We start from the raw sequence: 23140 nt of genomic DNA, 5'->3' as shown, positions 1-23140 counted from the left end.
TACAGTAATGTTAGTATCTCTTAGACTATCAAAAATGGCCGTTCACAGAGCTTGAATAATAGTGATATCCCCAAACTGTTCTTTATCCTCCTTCCTGCTGCCCCACTCTGCCTCTGTTCTCAAAAGCATGATTGGCATTGAATTATCGGAAAGGTACCACTCTTAAAGGTGTCTATACCTGAGGGTTAGCCTCTAGGTAAAATCTGACCTGCAATCCTGTGTTTGCACAGCCTATGAGCTAAGAAGAGAGACCTGGTGTGGCTAGCAAAGCCTCAGATATATTTATTATTTGATCCTTTATGGAAAAAGTTTACCGCTCTCTGGTTTATACCAGTGGCAGCAAATTGCCCAGTTGGTCATTTTTTTGTTCTAAGTGTAAATTCAGAGAGTTACATACTTGCCTCGACATAGATTGATAGTAGCACTAGAGAAGCTGCCATTCCAGGCCCAAGGCTAAATACCGCCCCCCCACCAACCTCAGCCAGGATGTCCCCAGCTTTGGGCAAGTCTCCTGTGACCCAGCCTATTCTCTCTGTTTTGCCACAGCTCTTATAATATTTTAACTTTAAAATTGAGGGTATTATTACTCCAAGTAAGAGTTTAGTTTCTCAAAGCTTCTGCATAAGCATAGAGAAGAGTACCTTAAAAAAAATAAATGTTATAACCTTTTACACGTAGAAGCCAAGTTTAAAATAAAGGAAAAGGAATGCAAAACAGGGAAATAAAATTAAAACTTTTCATGTGGTACTAAACGCTACTGATTCATCATCAGATTGTATTTAAATATTTATGCATTCTTTGTAGCTTGGGTTAAAAAGATGAAAATGTAGAATGGTTAAAACCTTGCATGAAACCTAATGAGGTTAAGCATTAATTTCATACTATTTTCTTGAGTTGTTTTTTTGTCATGGTATGAGCAATTTTAACAAAAGTCTTAAAAGTTTTTATTCTGTGATACAAAAATCTATTCATTTATTAAACAAACATTTATTTTTAATCACCTTCTATATGTATCGGTGACTGGCCTAAATGCTGGAACCTTAAAGAGCCATGATAATTTTCCCCCTAGCTCTTAGAGTACAGGATCTAGTGGAAAAGAAAAGAAGTTAGAGAAATTATTGTAATGTTATTAAGTGTTAAAATGGTGGTATATGTATTTGACAGACTAGAAGAGAAATGCCTTATTCTGAATGAGAGGTTGGGAGGGTTTCATGGAGGAAATGGCATTTGGGAGGACTTGAAATTCTTGACCTTCCTTTACCAGAATGAAAAGTGTAGGTATAGCCAAGATAACAAGTAGAGTGATAACGATGATTGTTGTTCAAATGTATAGGATTTATTATTATTTGGAATATCTAATTCATAAGATCTTATTGGATTATGCATAAGGCACAATGATATTAGTAATATTGAAGACAACCTTGCTTAACAAGTTATTGTTCATGCCTTGAGTACTGTTGATATTGTCAGCAACATAAAATTCTTCAAAAAAAATTTTTAAGTTTATTTCTTTATTTTGAGAGAGACAGAGACAGCATGAGTGGGTAAGGGGCAGAGAGAAAGAATCCCAAGCAGGCTCTCTGCAACTAGCACAGAGCCTGATGCGGGGTTCAAACTCACAAAACCACGAGATCATGACCTGAGCTGAAACCAAGAGTCAGACACTTAACCAGCTGAGCTACATAGGTGCCCCAGAAACATAAAAGCCTAAATAAAGGACCTTTAGACACTAGATTAAAAGTGTTCAAAAATCCATGATATATTAAACACTTCGGATATAATGATATAAAAAATAAATGGGGAGCTCCTTTATATAAGTTGATTAGAAAAAATTCTTAAATTTTCCCCATCCTAATTAGACAACACATACATAAATAGAATAAAGGATATTTAATTTTAGCTACCCTTTATATGAGTGATTAATTATTAGGTGATTTGGCTCTGAACAAGTTGACTTGGAGTTTAAAAAGTACATGGAAATAAATTAGATCAGGATCAAAAAGGGAGGGATAACTGCACTATTCATTTTCTTTCTGGTGACCCAGTGAAGAAATATACAGATTCTAAAATCAATTTAGCCTTAAATTTTGCTATACCAAATAATTTTTAAACTATATAAAATGTAATGTTTAAATATAAATGAAACTTTAGCAAAGTTACTGTTAGGTTTTTTTTTTTTTTTTTACGTTTATTATTTTGTGAGAAAGAGAACGTGTTTGTGCTCAAGTGAGGGAGGGGCAGAGAGGAGAAGAGAGAGACTCCCAGATGGGCTCAAACTTCCAGACTGCGAGATCATGACCTGAGCCGAAATTGTAGGCACAGGACTGAGCCACCCAGGCTCCCTGCAAAGCTCTGTTTTGAATGAGTTACACTTGGAAGTTATTGGAACCTCTCATATTAGAAGAGTTCAGCCCTCAGCCTTATCTTTGTCATTAATTCAAAAAATTATTGAGAGAGACTTCTGGTTTCCCTCCCGTTCCACGTATAAGAAGCCAGCCTAACAAATAAATACAACTAAAAACTCAAAAGTTCTTTTTGGATCTTTGAGAAAGGAGAGAAAGCAGGGCAAACCCCTGCCCTCAAGATTGGAGAGATAGGTAATACAGGAAATCATGGTGTACCAAGAGCAAAGGCTCAAAAGTGCAGACCTCTGCAGGAGCCAGTTCTGGGGTAGCAAAACCTGAACTGTAACTGATGAATTTCAGGAGTCTCGGTGTGCAGAAATCTGAGTTACGTATTCCAAGGGGACCCAGTCATAGGGGGTCCTCCACTATTTTTTGAGATTGACCTCCAGGGGCTTGACCAAATGCCCACAGTAAATATCAGAGAAAAGTCCCCTCATACTTCAGTGGTGGGGGGTGGAGAGAGGGGAGTCATGTTGAAATATGCCAGAGCACTCTGTTCTTAATAAAGCCTGCACTCAGGGCAATTTAGTTACCCAGAGCCTGACCGACCGGGGTATTATCAGAACCCAACTGACCTGGGGGAAGGAAATACTGTATTCCAGGCCACTGTAGACAACCTGTCCCACCTAAGGAGAAAAGAAAAACATTGAGAACCATATGTAGCATAAATTCTCTAAGAGACTAAGACCTAATTTTAGGACTGTGGAGCCCTTTCCCTCCTTCTGGACCTCATCATCACATTACTAAAGGCCTCTTTCGAGCAGTTCCTCTTACCCAGTACATCATGTCCACCATCAAGACAAAATCTTGACATTAAGATTTGGTATCAAGACATAATGAAAGGCCAAATAACACAATCTGAAGAGACAGAGCCACTGTCAGAACCAGATATGGCAGGGGTGTTGGAAATATCAGACCAGAAATTTAAAACAGCTATTGATTAATATGTTAGGGATTCTAATGGATAAAATAGACCGCATGCACAAACAGATGGACAGTGTTGTAAGCAGAGATGGAAATCCTAGGAATCAAAAAGAAATGCGAGGGATTAAAAATTGCTATAATAGAAATAAAGAATGCCTTTGATGGACTGGACATGGCTGAGGAAAAAATATCTGTGTCAGAGGGGCAGATTGATAGAATCCTCAAATAAGTGATCACATGATAGAGGTGTTAACCAATGCTATGATGGTAATAGTGCAATATATAAATGTATCAAGTCAACATGTACACATACTTACACAATATTACTTGTCAATTCTTGAAATACAATTTTCAACCAAAAAGCAGAGGAAACAACGACTGAACAAAACAGAACATCAAAGGACTATACAACTAAAAAACATGTAGCCTACACATAATGGGAGTGCCACAAGGAGGAGAAAAAAGGAACAGAAGAAATACTTGAAACAGTAATCTGGAATTTCCCCAAATTAACGTCAGGCACCAAACCACAGATTCAGGAAGCTCTGAGAACATCAAGCAGAACAAATGCCCAAAAAATACACCTGGGTGTTTTATTTTTTTCGAACTACAGAAAATCAAAGATAAAGACAACCTGAAAGAAGCTAGAGGAAGACACCTGACTAGTAAAGAAACAAAGATAAGAATTACATCCAATTTCTTTTCAGAAACCATGCATGTGAGAAGAGAGTGGGATGAATGATTTTAAGTGTGAGAGGAAAAAACCACCAACCTAGAATTCTGTATCTTACAAAATTATCCTTCAAAGGTAAAGACTTTACCCAGGGTAACTAAGGAAAAAAGAAAAGAGATAAACTGAGAAAAAAGGACACAAATTAGTATAGATTTCATGAAAATTAAAAGGATAATCTAGAAAGAACTGTGAACACATTGAAACCCACAAATTTGATAATCTGGGTGAAATGAACCCATTCCTTTGAAGACACAATCTGCTAAAACACACAAGAAATATATAATCTGAAAAGGTTTATATCTATTTAAATACATTGACTCAATATTTAATAAATTTCCAAAACAAAGCACCAGGCCTAAATGAGTTCACTGATGAATTATATCGACTATTTAAGGAAACAAGTTATACCAGTTTTTTAAGATATTTTTCAGAAGTTAAAAGTAGAAGAAATACTTTCTAACTCATTGTAAGGCCAGCATTCCCCTAATACTAAAACTAGACAAACACAAGAAAAGAAAACTGCAGATCAATATCTTAAAAACAGATGCAATAGTCTTCCACAAAATATTAGCAAAATGAATTTTTTAAAAATTACAAAAAGAATTAGGGGTACCTGGCTTGCTCATTGGTAGAGCATACAACTCTTAATTTGGGGGTTGTGAGTTCAAGCTCCACATTGGGTGTAGAGATTACTTAAAAACTAAAAAACAAAAAAACGCCACTACAACCAAATAGGATTTGTCCCAGGTATGCAAGACTGGCTCAACATTTGAAAATCTATCATATTAACAGACTAAGAAAGAAAAATCACATGATCATATTAATAGATGCAGAAAAAGTGTTTGACAGAATCCAGCACCCATTCATGATAAAAACTCTCAGTAAACTGGCAAGAGAGGGAATTTTTCCCAACTTGATAAAACACTATTTACAAAAAAAATCTTACAGTTAACGTAACGGTGAGACATTGGAGGCTTTTATGTTAATATCAGTGCTAAAAAGGAATAAGCAATCAAGATACAAAGGAACCTAAATGCATACTTAGGCATAGATGTTCCTGCTCACCACTTCTTTTCAACATTGTACTAGAGGTTTTAGCTAACGCAATAAGACAAAAGGAAACAAAAGGTATACAGGCTGGGAAGGAAGACAAGTCTTGGTTCACAGTTAACATGATCATCTATGTAGAAAATCCAAAAGAAAGACAAAAAATAGGAACTAATAAGCAATTATAGCAAGGTTGCAGGATGCAAAGTTAATATAAAAAGCCAATCATGGTCCTATATACCAGCAATGAACAAGAGAAATTTGAAATTAAAAACAATACAATTTACATTAGCACCCCCCCCCCCATGAAATACAGGTGTAAATCTAAGAACAAGATCTGTTCAAGAAAAATTACAAAACTCATAAATGTAATCAAAGAATTTACTTAAATGAAGAGATATTCCACATTCACGGATAGGAAGACTCAGTATTCTCAAGAAATCAGTTCTTTTCACCTTAGTCTATAAATTAAGTGCATTCCTGATCAAAATCCCAACAACTTATTTTGAGAAAATGATTAAGTTCATATAGAGTCAAAAGATCCAGCAGAGCTAACACAGTGTTAAAGAAGAAAGTAGGAGGACTCAACCTCAAGACTGACTATGAAGCTTCAGTAATCTAGACAGTGTGGTATTGGTAAAAAGAATAGACAAATAGATGTATAGAACAGACTAGAGAACGCATAAAGAGATCCACTTGTAGTCAACTGATCTTTAACAAGGTCAATACAATGGAGGCAGAATCTTTTCAACAAATGGCTAGAACTGGATATCTACATGCAAAAAAAAAAAAAAAATCTGGACACAGACCTTAAACGCTTTGCAAAAGTTAACTCAAAATGTGTCATAGACCTAAATGTAAGTTTAAAAAAACCTAGAGGGCTGCCTGGGTGGCTCAGTCGTTTGAGCGTCCGACTTTGGCTCAGGTCATGACCTCATGGTTCGTGGTTCGTGGGTTCAAGCCCTGAACTGGGCTCTGTGCTGACAGCTCAGCCTGGAGCCTGTCTTCGGATTCTTTCTCTTGACTCCCCCCTTCCCCCTCATCCTCCCACCCCGCTCACACTGTCTCTCTCAAAAATAAAACATTTTAAAAAATGAAAAAACCTAGAAAACTCCCAGAAGGTAACAGGAGAAAACCTAGAGGACTTTGGGTATGGTGATGCTTCTTTTTTTTTTTTTTAATTTTTTTTAATGTTTTATTTATTTCTAGGAGAGAGAGAGAGAGCGTGAGCAGGGGAGGGTCAGAGAGAGAGGGAATCACAGACTCTGAAACAGGCTCCAGGCTCTGAGCTCGCAGTCAGCACAGAGCCCGACGCGGGGCTCGAACCCATGAACTGCGAGATCATGACCTCAGAGAAAGTCGGACGCTTAACCGACTCAGCCACCCAGGCGCCCCTATGCTTCTTTTTTTTTTTTCTTTTTAGTTTTTAGCTCTTTTGGTTTCAGTTAACATTTGTCAGAGAGGATGAAACAAAAAAATTAAAAATTTATCTTCTTTACATATAAACAAAAAGCACAACCTGTGAAAGAATTGATAAACTGAACTTCATTGAAGTTGTAAACTTCTGCTATGCAAAAGACAATGACAAGAACATAAGCCACTGAGAGCAAATACTTGCATATGACACATCTAATAAAGGGCAATTATCCAAAGTATACAAAGAACTCTTAGAACTCAACAATGAAAAAACAACCTGATTTAAAAATGAGCCAAAGACCTAACAGGTATCTCAACAGCAGATATACAGATGGCAAATGAGCATCTGAAAAGATGTCCTAAGTTATATGTCATCATGACATTTTATGTCATTTTTACTGTATGATCCAGCAATTACACTCTTTGATATTTACTCAAAGGAGTTGAAAACTTAATATTTATACAAAAGCCTGCACATATATGTTTATAGCAGCTTTATTCATAATTGCCAAAACTTAGAAGCAACCAACATGTCTTTCAGTAGGTGAATGGATAAACTGGCACATCCAGACAATGGAGTGTTACTCAGTGCTATAAATGAAATGAGCTATCAAGCCATAAAAAGAAGGGGCAGGACCTATATGACTGTTCTGGAAAGGCAAAACTATTGAGACAGTAAAAAGATTAGTGGTTGTCAAAGGTGTGGTGGTGGTGGTGATAGGGGATGGATGAATGGGTGGAGCACAGAGGACTTTTAGGGCATGAAAATACTCTGTATGATACCATAATGATGAATACATGTCATTATATGTTTGTCTAAACCCATAGAATGTGCAACACCAAGAGTGAACTGTAATGTAAATTAGGGTCTTGGAGTGAACATGATGTGTAAATGTAGATCCATCAATTGTACCACTGTTCAACAAATACACCGCTCTGGTGGGGGATATTGATAATGGGGGAAGCTGTGCCTGTGTGGGGCAGGGAAGATAAAGGAAATCTATCTTCCTTCCCTTCAGTCTTGCTGTGAATCTTAAACTGCTCTTTAAAAGAAAATTAATAAAAAAATTAATCATTGAGTGCTGACTATATGCCATTATAAACAATACTGATGCAGTGGTAGATGGGTGGTACACTTGAAATCAGAAGGGCCTGTGTTCAATTCATTTTTTGTCACTTGTTAATCCTGACACTCTTAGACAAGTCACTTAATATCATGAACCTTACCTATAAAAGTTATTGTCTCATGACATTAGGGAATCAGATAGTAGATGAGAAGGGTTTTTTTGAAAACTAACAGCATGCAAATATCAACGAAGTAACTATTATTAAGATAATGACTTAAGACATAACTATTGACTCGTAAGAAAACATCTTTTGCTCACATGCTATATAAATAGTTACATAAATGAAAATAAACTGCTGTACAAAAGGGCTAATATGCGTGTTGGGGAACGGTATCTCTTTGTATGAATGGAAATAGTAATGAAAAAATTTTAAGAGAATAGCACTAAGGCAAGTTTGATTTTCCATTTTTCTGCTTCAGAAAGAAAATTGAAAAGACAATTTCACTTAGGATCCTAGATTAAAATGGAATCAAATATACCAGGTCCTAGCTTTTTAAGAGTAACAGTATTTGCTGTTTTGGTTAGTTTTTTTCCTATACCAAAAATATTGGCAAATATATTTCACATAGCAATTTACACTTGTCCTTATGCTAGTAGTAGTTTGACCAGTGTTATATTAATATCATTAAGCTGATCTGGAGAAAATATTTCCAAGTTCACCATATAACGTGTTGGCATTTGCCTTCCACAGTATTGTTTTCCCCTTTTGAAAAGCAAATAAGGGTTAAAAGCTAGAGGGAAAGCTGAAAAAAAAAAAGATTTCAGCTTTGTGAACGGTTTGGTTCATACCACTTCTGCAATGATCACACAGCAATATTTTAGCCCAATTGTGCAATGCCACCTTTGGGTTTATCTCCTTTTACTAAAAATTTTTCAGAATAGCTCATATAAAAATAATGTGTTTGATACATTTTGCTCATTTATCTTTGTCCAAATTCTCTGGCTCTGAAAAAAAGTAGCGTACATGAACGTGCTGGAGCTAGGGTTTCTTTCCCTTTCTTCTTTTGGATATACTAGTGCGGTAAAGAACTGATTTGTCATTTCTACCTGTGTGGTGGGTTTCTCAAGAGGGTATGGGTAATCTGGCAAATAGGAGAATAAGAATTCAGTAAATCTATAGGGACTGCAATATTTATCAATAGAGAATTTCATGCTTTCTGCAAACAGGCTACAGTTTAGAGTACAGATGGATGTATGGCTGAAAGAAACATAAACTCTTCCTGATTCTAGGTTGTATCTAACTGATTTCTGAAATAACCTAAAAGGAAATAATATATTGTTTTAACATTTGATAGAAGACAAAGTTTAATTCATCTGCCTTTATGTTCACTTTCCTAAATTATATATTGTAAATTACGTATTATATAATTATATACTGTTTATTCCTAATCTTTAGGTTTTGATATTATATATGATGTGTTTGCTTTTCTAGAAGCCAGCAGCGTCCAACAGAAGGTCAATTTTTCTGAAGGAGGTATTTTCTTTTAAAATATTCTAATTTTGTTTTCATTAACATGAGGAGCAATTTTGATAGATACTTAAGAAAGGAGAACATTTTTCTTAAGGAAAAAAAATTGATGCTTATCTAAATTCATATTGGGTAGATAAAATGGAATAGAGTGAGTGATGATAGCCTTTATATGCATTTTAAGCAACTTTTATCTGAGTTAATAATTTTAAGTAAAGCCAATAAAAACAGATTTTGGCATAAGCTGGCCTTTGATTATGCTATTAATGTAATTATTTTTCCAAATTCTCATAATCGTCTATGAATAGAACAGTAAAACTTAGTCCATTTTAAAACCCATCATACTCTTAATTACCTGCATACTGAAATGTTTATAAATGGGTGTGTGTATACATCTTCCCCTTCACAAACATAGATACTTATATGTAAACACGCACGGGCATATACTAATCTTCTTTGAATTTGCACACTAACTATATGTAGATCCCCCCACCGCAATAAGGTAAAATTTCTCCACTATCAATGCTCCTTTGTTTCCTTTTTAACTCTACATTAAAGCCTCAGAATATAATCTTGTAGATGTTACTCTGAATATTTGAGATGTAATTATATGCCTCAGATGACATTAATGAGCTCAATTTTAGCTTATATAAAATTTTGTGATCCAGAATAGTAAGCATAATAAATAGCAATTCTATATCTGATAATTAAAGCGGCTTCATTTATTTTTTATTTATTTATTTATTTTTAAATGTTTTATTTATTTCTAGGAGAGAGAGAGACAGCGTGAGCAGGGGAGGGTCAGAGAGAGAGGGAGTCACAGACTGAAACAGGCTCCAGGCTCTGAGCTGGCAGTCAGCACAGAGCCCGACGCGGGCTCGAACCTACGAACCGCGAGATCATGACCTAAGCGAAAGTCGGACGCTTAACCGACTAAGCCACCCAGGCGCCCCAAAGCGGCTTCATTTTAATACTGAGTTACTTATTTTAATCTAGATCTTTAGAGCATTAGAATAAAGTTATACTAGTATATTCTTTCTTTCTTTTTAGAAGAAACTGAACAAGATGATCAAGACAGCTCTGACAGTGATATTATTGTTCTTAAAGTCACATCCGAGGATTCTCTTGATTCTGGAGGTAACATGTCTTTATATTCATATGACTTTATCTTAGGAGCTGTCTTTTTAGTTGAAATCTAAAGGTATTTTGTAAACTTACCTTTTTAAAAAATACTTCACTAAAATATTTTATTAAAGTGTGCTTTTTAATATTTATTAAAGTTACTGATTCCATGTGTGTATGTGATTAGTAATATAATGTCTATATAATATTTAAACAAATAAGTCACTTTTTAGCCTGCTTGGATATTTATGGAATATAAGATATTTTTGTGCTCAGAAGAAGAGTTATTTGTAGTTTATTTAAAATATTATAGAGAAACTGATCTCATTGGTAGTGGTATTCTTTATACTATCAGGGATGTTAGCTCTTAGGAAGTTTTAATATCCTTAGGTAATCACTTTTATCTCTGGATTGTTCAAATTCACACCAAGTTAGTAATAACAGCTGATGACTGTTCATGTGAATTTGTGTTTAAGTTTATTCAAGGAAAGAATTGACTGTAGGGGAGAAAATACCATTTGAGGCTTAAGAGAGTGCTGAACCAATTTGTAAACTCTGTAAATAATATTATATTTTAGTCCCATGAAAGAGTGATTCTCTACTTTTCCCTCATCATCTTTTGAGAATTTCCATAATTCTATGTTTTACTTCATCATTCCATTTTATTTATTTATTTATTTATTTTATTTCTAGGAGAATGAGAGAGAGAGAGAGACAGCGTGAGCAGGGGAGGGTCAGATAGAGAGGGAGACACAGACTCTGAAATAGGCTCCAGGCTTTGAGCTGGCAGTCAGCACAGAGCCCAACGCGGGGCTTGAACCCATAAACCGCGAGATCATGACCCAAGTGAAAGTCGGACGCTTAACCAACTAAGCCACCCAGGTGCCCCTCATCATTCCATTTTAAAAATAAGCTCCTAGGCTGGTCTATGGGCATTTGGTATTCTGTGTATATCCCACCCGCCCTCATTTTTCTCCATTCTTTCTTGACACAGAAATCCCAAAGGAGATATGCACCATTCTAGCATAATGGTTAAGAACATGGGCTCTGGAGCCACAGTCCCTGGGTGTCACTCCTCCACTACTAGGTTTGTGTGCCCTCAGGCAATTGCTTAACATCTATGTTCCTCAGTTTCCTCATCTGGGTTAAGAGGTTAAATTAATTCATATGTGCAAGCACCTAGAAAGTACCTGTCACATATCAACACTTAAATTAAGTGTTCTTATTAGTTTTGGTATATGTGTACACAAAGCTCTAAAAATTAAAGACTAAGCCATTCATGTAGCCAATAATTTGATGCTATTGCTAGCAGCATATAGCTCTTTGAATCTACATGCACCAAAGGCTCTATAATCCCTTTAGAATTCTAATAAATCCTTAATGAAGCACACATACCCACATGCAGAAGAAAACTAGCTAAATAAGGAAAAGGGGAGCATATTAAGAATACTAATCTTCCTAGATTATTTTCTGGGCTAGTTATCACTGAGGAGGTGTAAAGAAACAAACGAGCATAGGGAAAAAGGCTAGCCAAAAAACAGACTCAACTGTAGAGAACAAATGGATGGTGACCAAAGGGGAGGAGGGGGTGGGAGGTGGAGTGAAATAGGTGATGGGGTTTAAGGAGTGGACTTGTGATGAGCACCGCATGTTGTGTGGAAGTGCTGAATCACTAAATTGTGCATCTAAAACTAATACTGCACTGTATGTTAACTAACTGTAATTTAAATAAAAAACTTAAAAAAAACAGATCTGTTGGAATGCAGAAAGAATATTAGAATTTCATGTATATTTATATTTTATTTTACCCATTTAAAAATGTCTATTTTTGCTTTATAATAGATGCAACACATAGTTAATATATTATTTCAGTAATACATGTATTTAATGTTAGAAATATGTTTTAGGGGCACCTGGGTGGCTCAATCAGTTAAGTGTCCGGCGTCCAACTTTGGCTCAGGTCATGATCTCACAGTTCGTGGGTTCGAGCCCTGCATTGGGCTCTGTGCTAGCTCAGAGCCTGGAGCCTGTTTCAGATTCTGTCTCCCTCTCTCTGACCCTCCCCTGCTCATGCTCTCTCTCTCTCTCTCTCAGAAATAAATAAAAAAAAAAAAAAAAGAAAGAAAAGAAATATGTTTTAGAGGGGCGCCTGGGTGGCTCAGTCAGTTAAATGTCTGACTTCAGCTCAAGTCATGATCTCAGGGTTCTTGAGTTTGAGCCCCACGTTGGGCTCTGTGCTGATGGCACAGAACCTACTTCAGATCCTGTCTCCCTCTCTCTCTGCCCTTACCCACTCATGCTCTCTCTCTCTCTCTCTCAAAAATAAGCATTATTTTTAAATTAAAAAGAAATATGTTTTAGAAATCAATGCTGAAAGTTTTTTTAGTAATAGACGACAAAAATATTTAGCTACCACACCTGAATGTGTCACATGCATTTGTTTCCAAGATAACAATCTGATCACTTTTGAACAGATTTAGTTATAAATTCCACTTTTATATGAAAATACGTTTTAAAGAAGTGTGGCTAAAATATGTAACATATTAACCATTTACAAGAAAATTTTGAGGCAAAATGGGTATTAATGATTTCAAGAAGATCCATTAAACTTTCAAAATGTTCCCCAACTCAAAGTTGCATTAGCTCCCTTACCTCATGTCATGTTCTACATTTTACATTTTTTTCTCTAGAAAGTCCTTAGGGGAAAGAGATAATTACTTAGTTAATTTTTTAGATACATGACTCTTTAGAAACCTTAAAAAAATAAATTGTGTTCCTGGGGTGCCTGGGTGACTCAGTTAAGTGGTTCAGTGTCCTACTCTTGGGAACACTTACTGTGAGCTCAGGTCCCATGTTGGGCTCTGCGTTGGGCTCCACACTGAGCATGAAGCCTACTTAAAATAAAAAAATAAAATAAAAGAATAAATTGTGCTCCCAAGTGTTGAATTCCTTGAGGGTTTTACTGAATATTTTTGTTCTTTTGATTAATTATTGTTCTCTTATAAAATATGCATTTAAAAATAATAATATGCATTATAGTGTAGTTTATTTCTTTTGTTTGTTCTTTTAGATCAAACCATGAGATTGTCAAATCAATATCCAGAATCACTGTGGCAGTCATCACAAAGTAAGTAGAACCATGTTTTAAACTCTTGAAAATCTCCCTGTGTGTGTGGTCAAATGCTGTTTTGTGTTTTGAAGATCCTCTTTTATTTATTTATTTAAAAAAATTTTTTTTATGTTTTATTTATTTCTGAGAGAGAGAGAGACATCATGAGCAGGGGAGGGTCAGAGAGAGAGGGAGATACAGAATCTGAAATAGGCTCCAGGCTCTGAGCTAGCTGTCAGCACAGAGCCCGACGCGTGGCTCGAACCCACAAACTGTGAGATCATGACCTGAACTGAAGTCAGACGTTTAACCAATTGAGCCACCCAGGCGCCCTCTAAGATCCTCTTTAATATAAAGTGTTGAAAAAGAGGTGTAATGAATGCAAAAATCTCATCCTGCATCTTGAATTTCCTTCATCTCTGTACTCAACCTTGATTTTGAATTTAAAAAAATCTGCTTTCTGTGACTTATTGAATATCTTTGTTTGCCATATAAATTTGTTGACTATTCTCAGTTTAATGTAGTTTGAGCCTACTTACATGGACAGATTCTAATAAGGACATAAAGTTTTATATGCAGTCTGATTTGAGCTCTATTGCAAAAGTTTGGAAGGATGAATAAACAAGTGATAGAGTGAAGTATAGTAAAAAGTTAATGGAAGCTAGGTGGTAGGTGTATCAAAATCTTATAACCTTGCTTGCAGTTTTGAAAATGTTCACAATACATTGAAAAATATAGCAAAAGAAAGGATTGGAAAGTAATATACTAAAGTGCCAACAACAATGATTTGGTCAGGATGGTGGCATAATGGGTGATATTTTTCTTTTCCTTTCGTGTATTTTGCAGATTATCTACAGTAGATACGTGTTTTCTTTTTTTTTTTAAGTATTTTTTTTTTTAATGTTTTATTTATTTCTAGGAGAGAGAGAGACAGCGTGAGCAGGGAAGGGTCAGAGAGAGAGAGAGTCACAGACTGAAACAGGCTCCAGGCTCTGAGCTGGCAGTCAGCACAGAGCCCGACTCGGGGCTCGAACCCACGAACTGCGAGATCATGACCTAAGCGAAAGTCGGACGCCCAACCGACTAAGCCACCCAGGCGCCCCTAGATACGTATTTTCTTAGGTTAAACAGAAATGATGCTGTTGTTTCTTTCTCATGTTTAAATCAAGTCCCAGAATTTGAGTTAATTATTAATCAACCTAAAATATCCTTGTATGTAAAATCTTCAAGAACTTTTTTTCCCCTTCCACATCACCTTTTTTGAAATATGAAATGGTTTTTAAAGAAAAAGTCTTTGTAAATATGTTTTATTAATCAGTGTATTTATATAATTCCACGTATTTCACATCATACTTAGTTTTTAGAAGGTTCTGGATTTGAACTTAAAACTGAGATAAAACAAAGTCACTGAGACGCAAAAATAAATCCTTTGTGGGGCATGTGGGTGGCTCGTTTGGTTAAGCGTCCAACTTCAGCTCATCTTTTTGAGGGTTTGAGCCCCATGTCAGGGCTCTGTGCTGACAGCTCAGAGCCTGGAACCTGTGTCTCCCTTTCTCTCTGCCCCTCCCCTGCTCACATTCTGTCTTTCTCTGTCTTTCTCTGTCTCTCAACAAATAGAATAAGTCATTAAAAAAAGTCATTTGTGGAAAATTACTTGCTGAATCATCTTATAGGTTTGCCCTTTGTTATCTGAATCTTTAATTTTTGGAAACTCTTAAATGTATCTCTCTATATAAATTATGCTACATACATACAGTGGAATACAAGTCAGTTATGAAAAATGAGTACTTTGTATACTAATGAATAGGTGATCAAGGTATATATCCTTGAATGTAAGATGCCATTATTTTATGTATAACTGAGAAAAATCATCCAGTTAAACTATGACACAGCCTTGACTATATAAGATACAGCCCTACCTCAGAGGTGTTTTTTTTTTTAAGTGCTTGTTGGGGCTCCTGGGTGCTCAGTCAGTTAAGCGTCTGACTCCTGATTTCAGCTCAGGTCTTGATCTCAGGGTTGTGGGTTCAAGCTCCAGGTTTAATTCCATACCAGGTATGAAGGCTACTTAAAAAAATAAACAAAAGGGGCGCCTGGGTGGCTTAGTCGGTTAAGCATCCGACTTTCGCTTAGGTCATGATCTCGCGGTTTGTGGGTTCGAGCCCCACGTCGGGCTCTGTGCTGATTGCCAGCTCAGAGTCTGGAGCCCATTTCGGAGTCTGTGTCTCCCTCTCTCTCTGACCCTCCCCTGCTCACGCTGTCTCTCTCTCTCTCTCCTAGAAATAAATAAAAAATAAAAAAAAAATAAACAAAAGAAAAGGACTTTTTCAAATCAATGAAAGACGTGTTAAAAAACATGTCTACTTTTTTTACTTTGTTGGTATAGACTGAAAACAAATCTGGAAGAATATTCATATGCCTTATTCAGCCTGGTACACCTGCATATAGTAGGCAGTTAATGGATATTTATGAATTTTTAAGTTACACATTTCTAGAATGTTCTATATCTTGGGGTGCCTCTGTGACTCAGTAAGTTAAGTGTCTGACTTCAGCTCAGGTCATGATCTCATGGTCCATGAATTTGAGCCCAACGTAGGGTTCTATGCTGACACCTCAGAGCCTGGAACCTGCTTTGGATTCTGTGTCTCCCTCTCTCTCTCTGCCCCTCCCTGCCTCATGTTCTGTCTCTCTCTCTGTTTCTCTGTCTCTAAAAAATAAACATCAAAAACTTCAGAATGTTATGTTTCTTTTACAGTTAGCTTATACATTTGTATTTAGAAAAAATTTTTTGAAAAATTTACAGTAACACTTATGTCATTGGGTAGAAATAACTCATTTCTTCAGAAAAGATTTGGAAATTTACCTTATTATAATTGTTTGAAATATCATTTCTAATTGTTCCATTGTACTATTTTACAGTTGTCCTTAAGTACCATTCCAAAACAAAAAGTAGTATCTTTCGCTTCATAACTACTTTGCAGTGTCCACAAAATTGCTTGTATAGCATATACCATATACACCACACATGCCAGTATATAGCATAGCATATATGGACTGCCTGGGTTTGTATCTAAGCTCTACAACTTCTATGTGTGTATATATATACACACACACATATATATAGTGGGCAAATGATTAATTTCAGTTACCTCATTTGTAAAATGGGAATAATGGTGTCAACTACATAAAAGTGTGAGAATTAAGTAAAATTATACTTGATACCTGATAAACATTCAGTACATGCTGCCATTATTTTGATGGTATTGATCCTAAAGTTGACTTATTATTATCCAATTCCTGAGCACTTTGATGATTAGAAAAGGGGAAAAAATGAATATATTATATATGTTTTGGACTGATGAAAGAAATATTTGATTTTCGTGGTAATCTTTTTGGTTTATAGTATCCATAGTATTAAAATGTCTATGCAGTATTTTCACTATTCTTATTTCCACGTATTCCATGACTTTATCTCTGTTTTCACTTTTAGGTCGAGACTTCTTAACTCTTGATAAGCAACCTTCAGTGCTAAGTAAGTGGTTGGTTGTCTGCTCTTTTACCAGTCAAGCAATTCTGACCTTGTCTTATTTTGCCAACAAAAAGTTTGAATAGGATTTTAAGTCATTTTACCCTCTTTGTCTTTTAATCCACCACACATTGGTATCTGATGTGTGTAATTACCCTATGATGTGGAAACGTTTTCAGGATTATTTTACCTAAAGTAAGGTATTGCAAGAGTAAGTGGTTAACCTTTTTCCTCTTGAATACACTGAAATCAAGTTCACATATTATTGAACTCAGTCATTCTCATAGACCGGAACAAAGAATTGGTACCTAGTTTTGTCTATTAGGTGATTATGTATTTATTTACTGTCTATTTTGCTGTAGGAAGTGGTTCATCCTTCATTGGTGTGATCCTTCAACGTTATCTTTTTCTTCTGAACCTATTGCTTTGTTTTCTTCCCCAACTTTGTTTTACCTTTCTGATAAATTTACCTTCTAACAGGAGTATGGTATATATTTCCAAAATATATTAAATGATATCTTGATATATGTATTTGCTTTAGGCTCGGGATATCAAAGAAAGCCTCAGGAATGGTTTCAACAACCCACAAGAATAAGGCTTAGGATGCAAAGTAAGTTGCTAAATCTTTACCTGTTACTAAAGTAATATCAAGTATATTTGCTGTTTTTTTCAGTCAGCATACAAAACTATTTAGTTCTTCAGATAGGAATGTAGATTGTGATTTCGTTACTGAAGGACAGCTATGATAACCAGATTATTTCCATCTGCTTGGAATATCAGGAGATTGTCTGGGTGTAAAGCATAAATAATAGTGTGAGAAAACCAGTGGATGAAGTTGTCAGTTCTATCTAGCAGCAGTCCAATCTGTACATGATAATGAAATTCTACTCTTTTGACAGTACCTATTTTTTATTTGTAGTAGACTTTACTTATATACAAATAATTACTTGCAGAATAATTACAGAAATTCTGCATACCCATTATATTAAGTAATAAAGGATGAAATCTATAAATAGTGTTTTTTTCTTAGGTTTAGGATGGATTAAGTGTCACAGAATTTGAGAAATACCGTATGTCGATGTGATGAAATAATCATGCTTTGAATTCAGTGTCTATTGTAATTTCTATAGCAGTTTCCACATTAAACCTTGACCATGTAGAAAAAAATTAAGTGATCTTTAACCTTTATCCCTTCCTTATTCATCTAACCACAATAATCTCAAGGTCATTAGGTATTCCCATACTTGTATTTAGATAACATAAGGGGTACCTGGGTGCCTCAGTCGGTTAAGCATCCAACTTCAGCTCAGGTCATGATCTCACAGTCCATGAGTTCGAGCCCAATGTCGGGCTCTGAGCTGACAGCTCAGAGCCTGGAGCCTGCTTCAGATTCTGTGTCTCCCTCTCTCTCTGCCCCTCCCATGCTCACTCCCTCTCTCTCTCTCTCTCTCTCAAAAATAAATTAACATTAAAAATAAACCACCTTCTCGGGGCGCCTGGGTGGCTTAGTCGGTTAAGCGTCCGACTTTTGCTTAGGTCATGATCTCGCGGTTCATGGGTTCGAGCCCCGCGTCGGGCTCTGTGCTGACTGCCAGCTCAGAGCCTGGAGCCTATTTCGGAGTCTGTGATTCCCTCTGTCTCTGACCCTCCCCTGCTCACTCTGTCTCTCTCTCTCTCTCTCTCCCCTAGAAATAAATAAAAATAAAAAATAAATAAAAATAAATAAAACAAAAAAAATAAAAAAAAATAAATCTCCTTCTCTTTCTCAAAAAAATGACTAACTGTAATTGACAAGATTAGTTTGTGTAAATAAACCCCTGTCGCTTTGTTTTACCAGCAATAAAGTAGTGATGGTCATAATTCATTGTTTCCCAACAGTTGAAATTTTACCCTACATGTAAGTTCTTCAGTCTAAAACTGAAAAAATTTTCTGTCCTTGCCTTATTATTAGCTGTCATTCCTTATTGTTGTATGTGCCTGCTGTTAGAAACTATTTCTTCTTACAATTTGCTCTTCCTGACCTATTATAGCTAGGAAAGCAAATATTATTTAGCTTACTAAGATTTTGTTTGTAACCAGTATCAAAATTAAACTTACTTTGAAGATCTAAGAAATATAGTAAGTAAATATACTAAGTAAAAATGGATGAGTTTAAGTATACTTTGTATGAAAAGCTCAGACAGTTCTTATTTTATTTCTTAGTTCTTAATTATACATTCTGGGTAATTAATAGCAGATATGTTTTTTCCAGGTAAGTGTAGTACACATTGTTACCACAAATGTTTGTATAATTTTTATTTCCTCTGATAAGATATAAATGCAATGGAGAAGGGAAAATAGTTATATTGAAGATCTGATTGGAATGTAGAGAAATAGATCTTTTTAATTGCTAAATTGCTAGGTAAGTCTTAGTCTTTATATGTTTGCATCCCCGCTTTGTCTTTGTGTATTTATTATGGCTTAAATATCTGCATACCAATTGATAGCTTTCTACCGTATATACAGGGCTTTGAGAGTTATATAGAAATTATATACCAGAAGTTTGCACACTAAGGTGCAGATAACAACTTTTGAGACCTTTAGCTACATGAGGACTTTAAAATAATAGTGAACATGAAGAAAATATTTTCAGTGAAAGAGGAGGCCTGCAGTAATTTTCATATGGACTTGCAGATTCCTCTTCAATCCAAGATCATTTAAAATGTTTTTTCCTTAGCATTCTGAATTTCATTGTTTAATTAAGTTTACATTTCCATCTTTAATGAGAAAAAGATTAATTTTTAGAATTAGGTGTTTAGGAACCTGGGACTTTTACATCCTAATTGTCACCCATGATAGCACAGTTCCTTAGGTATACAGGCCCCCATTTAGGTTTCCGCCTGCTTTCTAATCTTTGGTGGAAGATAGAATCACTGTCTTTATTTTTTCCTATTTTCCAGGTGATAAAACAGTGAGAATAGGGAAGAGAATCTAGGGAGAGGTCAGACCTCTGAGTCTGTGCCCCAGTAATATACATGTTTTGGAACCTGTCTGTGAAAGTAGTGCAGAGGAGTGCCTGGTTGGCCCAGCGGCTGACTTCAGCTCATCATGGTCTCAGTGCTTGTGAGTTTGAGCCCTGCATGGGCTCTGTACTGGCAGTTCAAAGCCCGGAGCCTGCTTAGGATTCTGTGTCTCCCTCTCTCTCTGCCCCTCCCCAGTCACGCTCTGTCTCTCTCTCAAAAATAAATAGAAATTAAATAAAATTAAAGTAGTATAGAGATACAAAGGAGAGTTTGGCACTTCTGCTTACTAATTGAGTGATCTTGGTAAAGCCATGTAACCTTTTTGAATCTGTTTTCTTACATTTTAGTGGGGATAATAGCGCCTATGACTGGGCTATTCGAACTAGCTTGTTATATATGTGAGCACAGCTTTTTAAGTCTGAATACGAAATGAATAATCACTAATTCTTATTGTTAACAATATATTGTGTAATAATAACAACAACAATGAAAGATTCATATCCTTTGCACTTGACTTTCATAGAGTGATTGATTGTTACCATACTCTTCACACTGGAAAACCTTGAGCTTTATCTTTTAAAAAGGGGTGTGGGGGGGTGTTTTGTTTTGTTTCATTTTTTAGGAATTTCTGTCACTATTACTGATAATGTTTTTAATAAGAAGAGGGATAGAGATTATCTCTTAGAGAATGCTCTCTGCCTGAGCAATATATACCCTGATAAGTTTGTTTGTATTCTGTGAATTTTATATATATGTTATATAGTAACTCTTATTTAGCTATTCCTCATCATCAAAATCATCATAGAGCACTTACAGGATTTTCTTATATTATTTGATCTTTGCAACTATGGAGTAAGATATTCTTTTTTAAAAAAATTTATTTATTTATTTTAAATAGTTTATTGTCGAGATGGTTTCCATATAACACCCAGTGCTCATCTCCACAAGTGCCCTTCTTCATGCCCATCATCCCCTTCTCCCCCCACCCTCATCAGCCCTCAGTTTGTTCTCAGCATTCAAGAGTCTCTCATGGTTTGCCTCCCTCCCTCTCCTCAACTATTTTTCCCCTTCTTCTCTCCCATGGTCCTCCGTTAAGTTCCTCCTAATCCACCTATACATGCAAACATATGGTATCTGTCCTTCTCTGCCTGACTCATTTCGCTCAGCCTAACACCCTCTGGTTCCATCCACGTTGCTACACATGGCCAGATTTCATTCTTTCTCATTGCCATGTAGTATTCCATGGTATAGATAAACCACATCTTCTTGACCCATTCACCAGTTGATGGACACTTAGGCTCTTTCCAGTTTTGGCTGTTGTTGAGAGTGCTGCTATGAACATTGGGGTACATATGCCCCTATGCATCAGCATGGAGTAAGATATTCAAGGTAAACATTTTCTTGATGGATTTTTTTCTAAGACAATTGTATTATGTTTCACATGCTCTTTCACTATTGATTCTTCTATGTGGTGCCTCATAGAGTAGTCTTTTAAAACATTTTATTGAGGTATAATTGGCATACATTTAACGTATTACAAGCTTGATATGGTTGGAAATAAGTGTCCATCTGCAAAACTATAACCACAGTCTATGCCATTAGCATATCTATCACCTCCAAAGTTCCCTCCCACCCTCTTTATTTAGCACTTTACATAAGATCTTCCCTCTTAGCAAATTTTTAAACATATGATACAGTATTGTTAACTATAGGTACTGTGCATACAGTAGATTGCTAGGACTTAGGCATCTTGTATACCTGAAACTTTGTACCTTTAACTAAAATCTCATTTCCCCTCCCCCCCACCTCTCCGCAACTACCATTCTGCTCTCTGCTTCTGTGAACTCAATTATTTTAGATTCCTCACAAAATGAATTGTCAGAGGGGCGCCTGGGTGGCTTAGTCGGTTAAGCGTCCGACTTCCGCTTAGGTCATGATCTCACGGTTCGTGGGTTCGAGCCCCGCGTCGGGCTCTGTGCTGACTGCCAGCTCAGAGCCTGGAGCCTGTTTCAGTCTGTGACTCCCTCTCTCTCTGACCCTCCCCTGCTCGCGCTGTCTCTCTCTCTCTCTCTCCTAGAAATAATAAATTAAAAAAAATTTAAAAAAAAAAAATGAATTGTCAGAACCTACAGCTGTATTGTCTTATATGATGCAAAACACTGTATATTTTATACATATTATTAATACTAGACATTGAAAATGAAAATATACTGTGAAAAAGCAATTTGTATTTATTTATGGGTATAACAATTGATGAGCTGATAATGAAGAAGCAGCAGTATGATTGTTTCATGGTAGCCTAGTATAATTGATACAATTGCTTCATAGTAGCCTAACCTATACACTAATAAATGAATCATTATAAAAATCTCATGGCATATGATATTACAGTCATATTCATAATACAGTATTTGGAAACATACTGTTACTAAAACAAAACAAAACATTTACCTGTGATGATAGGCTGACAGGCAGTTTTTCCAGTTACTTAGAGAGAGAGGTATATAGTACCATAATTCCTTGAAAGCAAAGTTATAAAATAATAAGAAAACTAACATTACTATTATATTAAATAGCACTCCTCTTATGCCTGGGTAAGGATAGGCTCTCCTCTTCCATACAAGTCTTGCACACAGTATTCTACATGATGAATACTTAGGAGAAGATGATGATACAAAAACACCTCGTATGGTTCTTGCCGTACAGTGATTAGATTTCCACACCAAGACATACACACGCAACAGATCAGTTCATTCACTGTGCTACGTGATGGTTATTTACTATTCATTTAGTGGAAGTGCGTCATCATAAAGGCCTTCAACCTCATCATTTTTGTGTTGAGTAGGCTGAGGAGGAGGAAGGGTTGGTCTTGCTGTCTTAAGGGTGGCAGAGGCCAAAAAGGTGGGGAATATGGAAGGGGAGTTAGGAGAGGCAGGCATGCTCCAAAATACTTAAATTCTGTCTGACCTTTTTGCCTTCTCATTTCTCTAAATGTGTGTCTCTATGGTACCAATCTTTCTTCCACCATTTCCTTTAGTTTCAGTACCTCTATCATTAAAGGGTCCTTGTCATTAAAGAAGTCGAAAGCAGTCTTGAATAATTGGCCAGATTATCTAATGTCAGTTTGTTTTCTGGCACTGTTTCTTCTATGCCTCCTTCCTCACTGGCTGGCATCAGTTAGGAAGCACTCATCTCCATCGAGTCGTCTTCTGTTAATTCCTCTCGTGTTTTTATTAGCTCTTGAACTTACTCTCTAAGATC

General features: G+C 36.1%; 1 protein-coding gene and 1 long non-coding RNA gene across 5 annotated transcripts in view; one reads left to right on the top strand and one right to left on the bottom strand.

The window, feature by feature from the left end:
• The window catches only part of TOR1AIP1 (torsin 1A interacting protein 1), a 42831-nt gene that overhangs the window by 10797 nt on the left and 8894 nt on the right, over window positions 1-23140 (top strand). For all 4 annotated transcript variants that reach the window (XM_039249499.1, XM_039249497.1, XM_039249498.1 and 1 more), the window contains 5 exons: window positions 9085-9126; window positions 10171-10257; window positions 13313-13369; window positions 16842-16883; window positions 17419-17487. In XM_039249499.1, the coding sequence (XP_039105430.1) occupies window positions 9085-9126; window positions 10171-10257; window positions 13313-13369; window positions 16842-16883; window positions 17419-17487 (297 nt within the window). The remainder of the gene's footprint in view (window positions 1-9084; window positions 9127-10170; window positions 10258-13312; window positions 13370-16841; window positions 16884-17418; window positions 17488-23140) is intronic.
• LOC120243367 lies at window positions 837-22982 on the bottom strand. The gene is made up of 4 exons (XR_005531295.1): window positions 22926-22982; window positions 22331-22398; window positions 2981-3031; window positions 837-1086 (listed from the first exon to the last, which is right to left on the bottom strand). It is a non-coding gene; the product is annotated as an uncharacterized LOC120243367 (long non-coding RNA).

Source organism: Hyaena hyaena, unplaced genomic scaffold, assembly GCF_003009895.1.
Source record: "Hyaena hyaena isolate Hyena2069 unplaced genomic scaffold, ASM300989v1 scaffold_339, whole genome shotgun sequence".
Lineage (NCBI taxonomy): Eukaryota > Metazoa > Chordata > Mammalia > Carnivora > Hyaenidae > Hyaena > Hyaena hyaena.
Note: the sequence above shows the minus strand (reverse complement) of the source record. Positions and strands in the feature narration are given on the sequence as shown.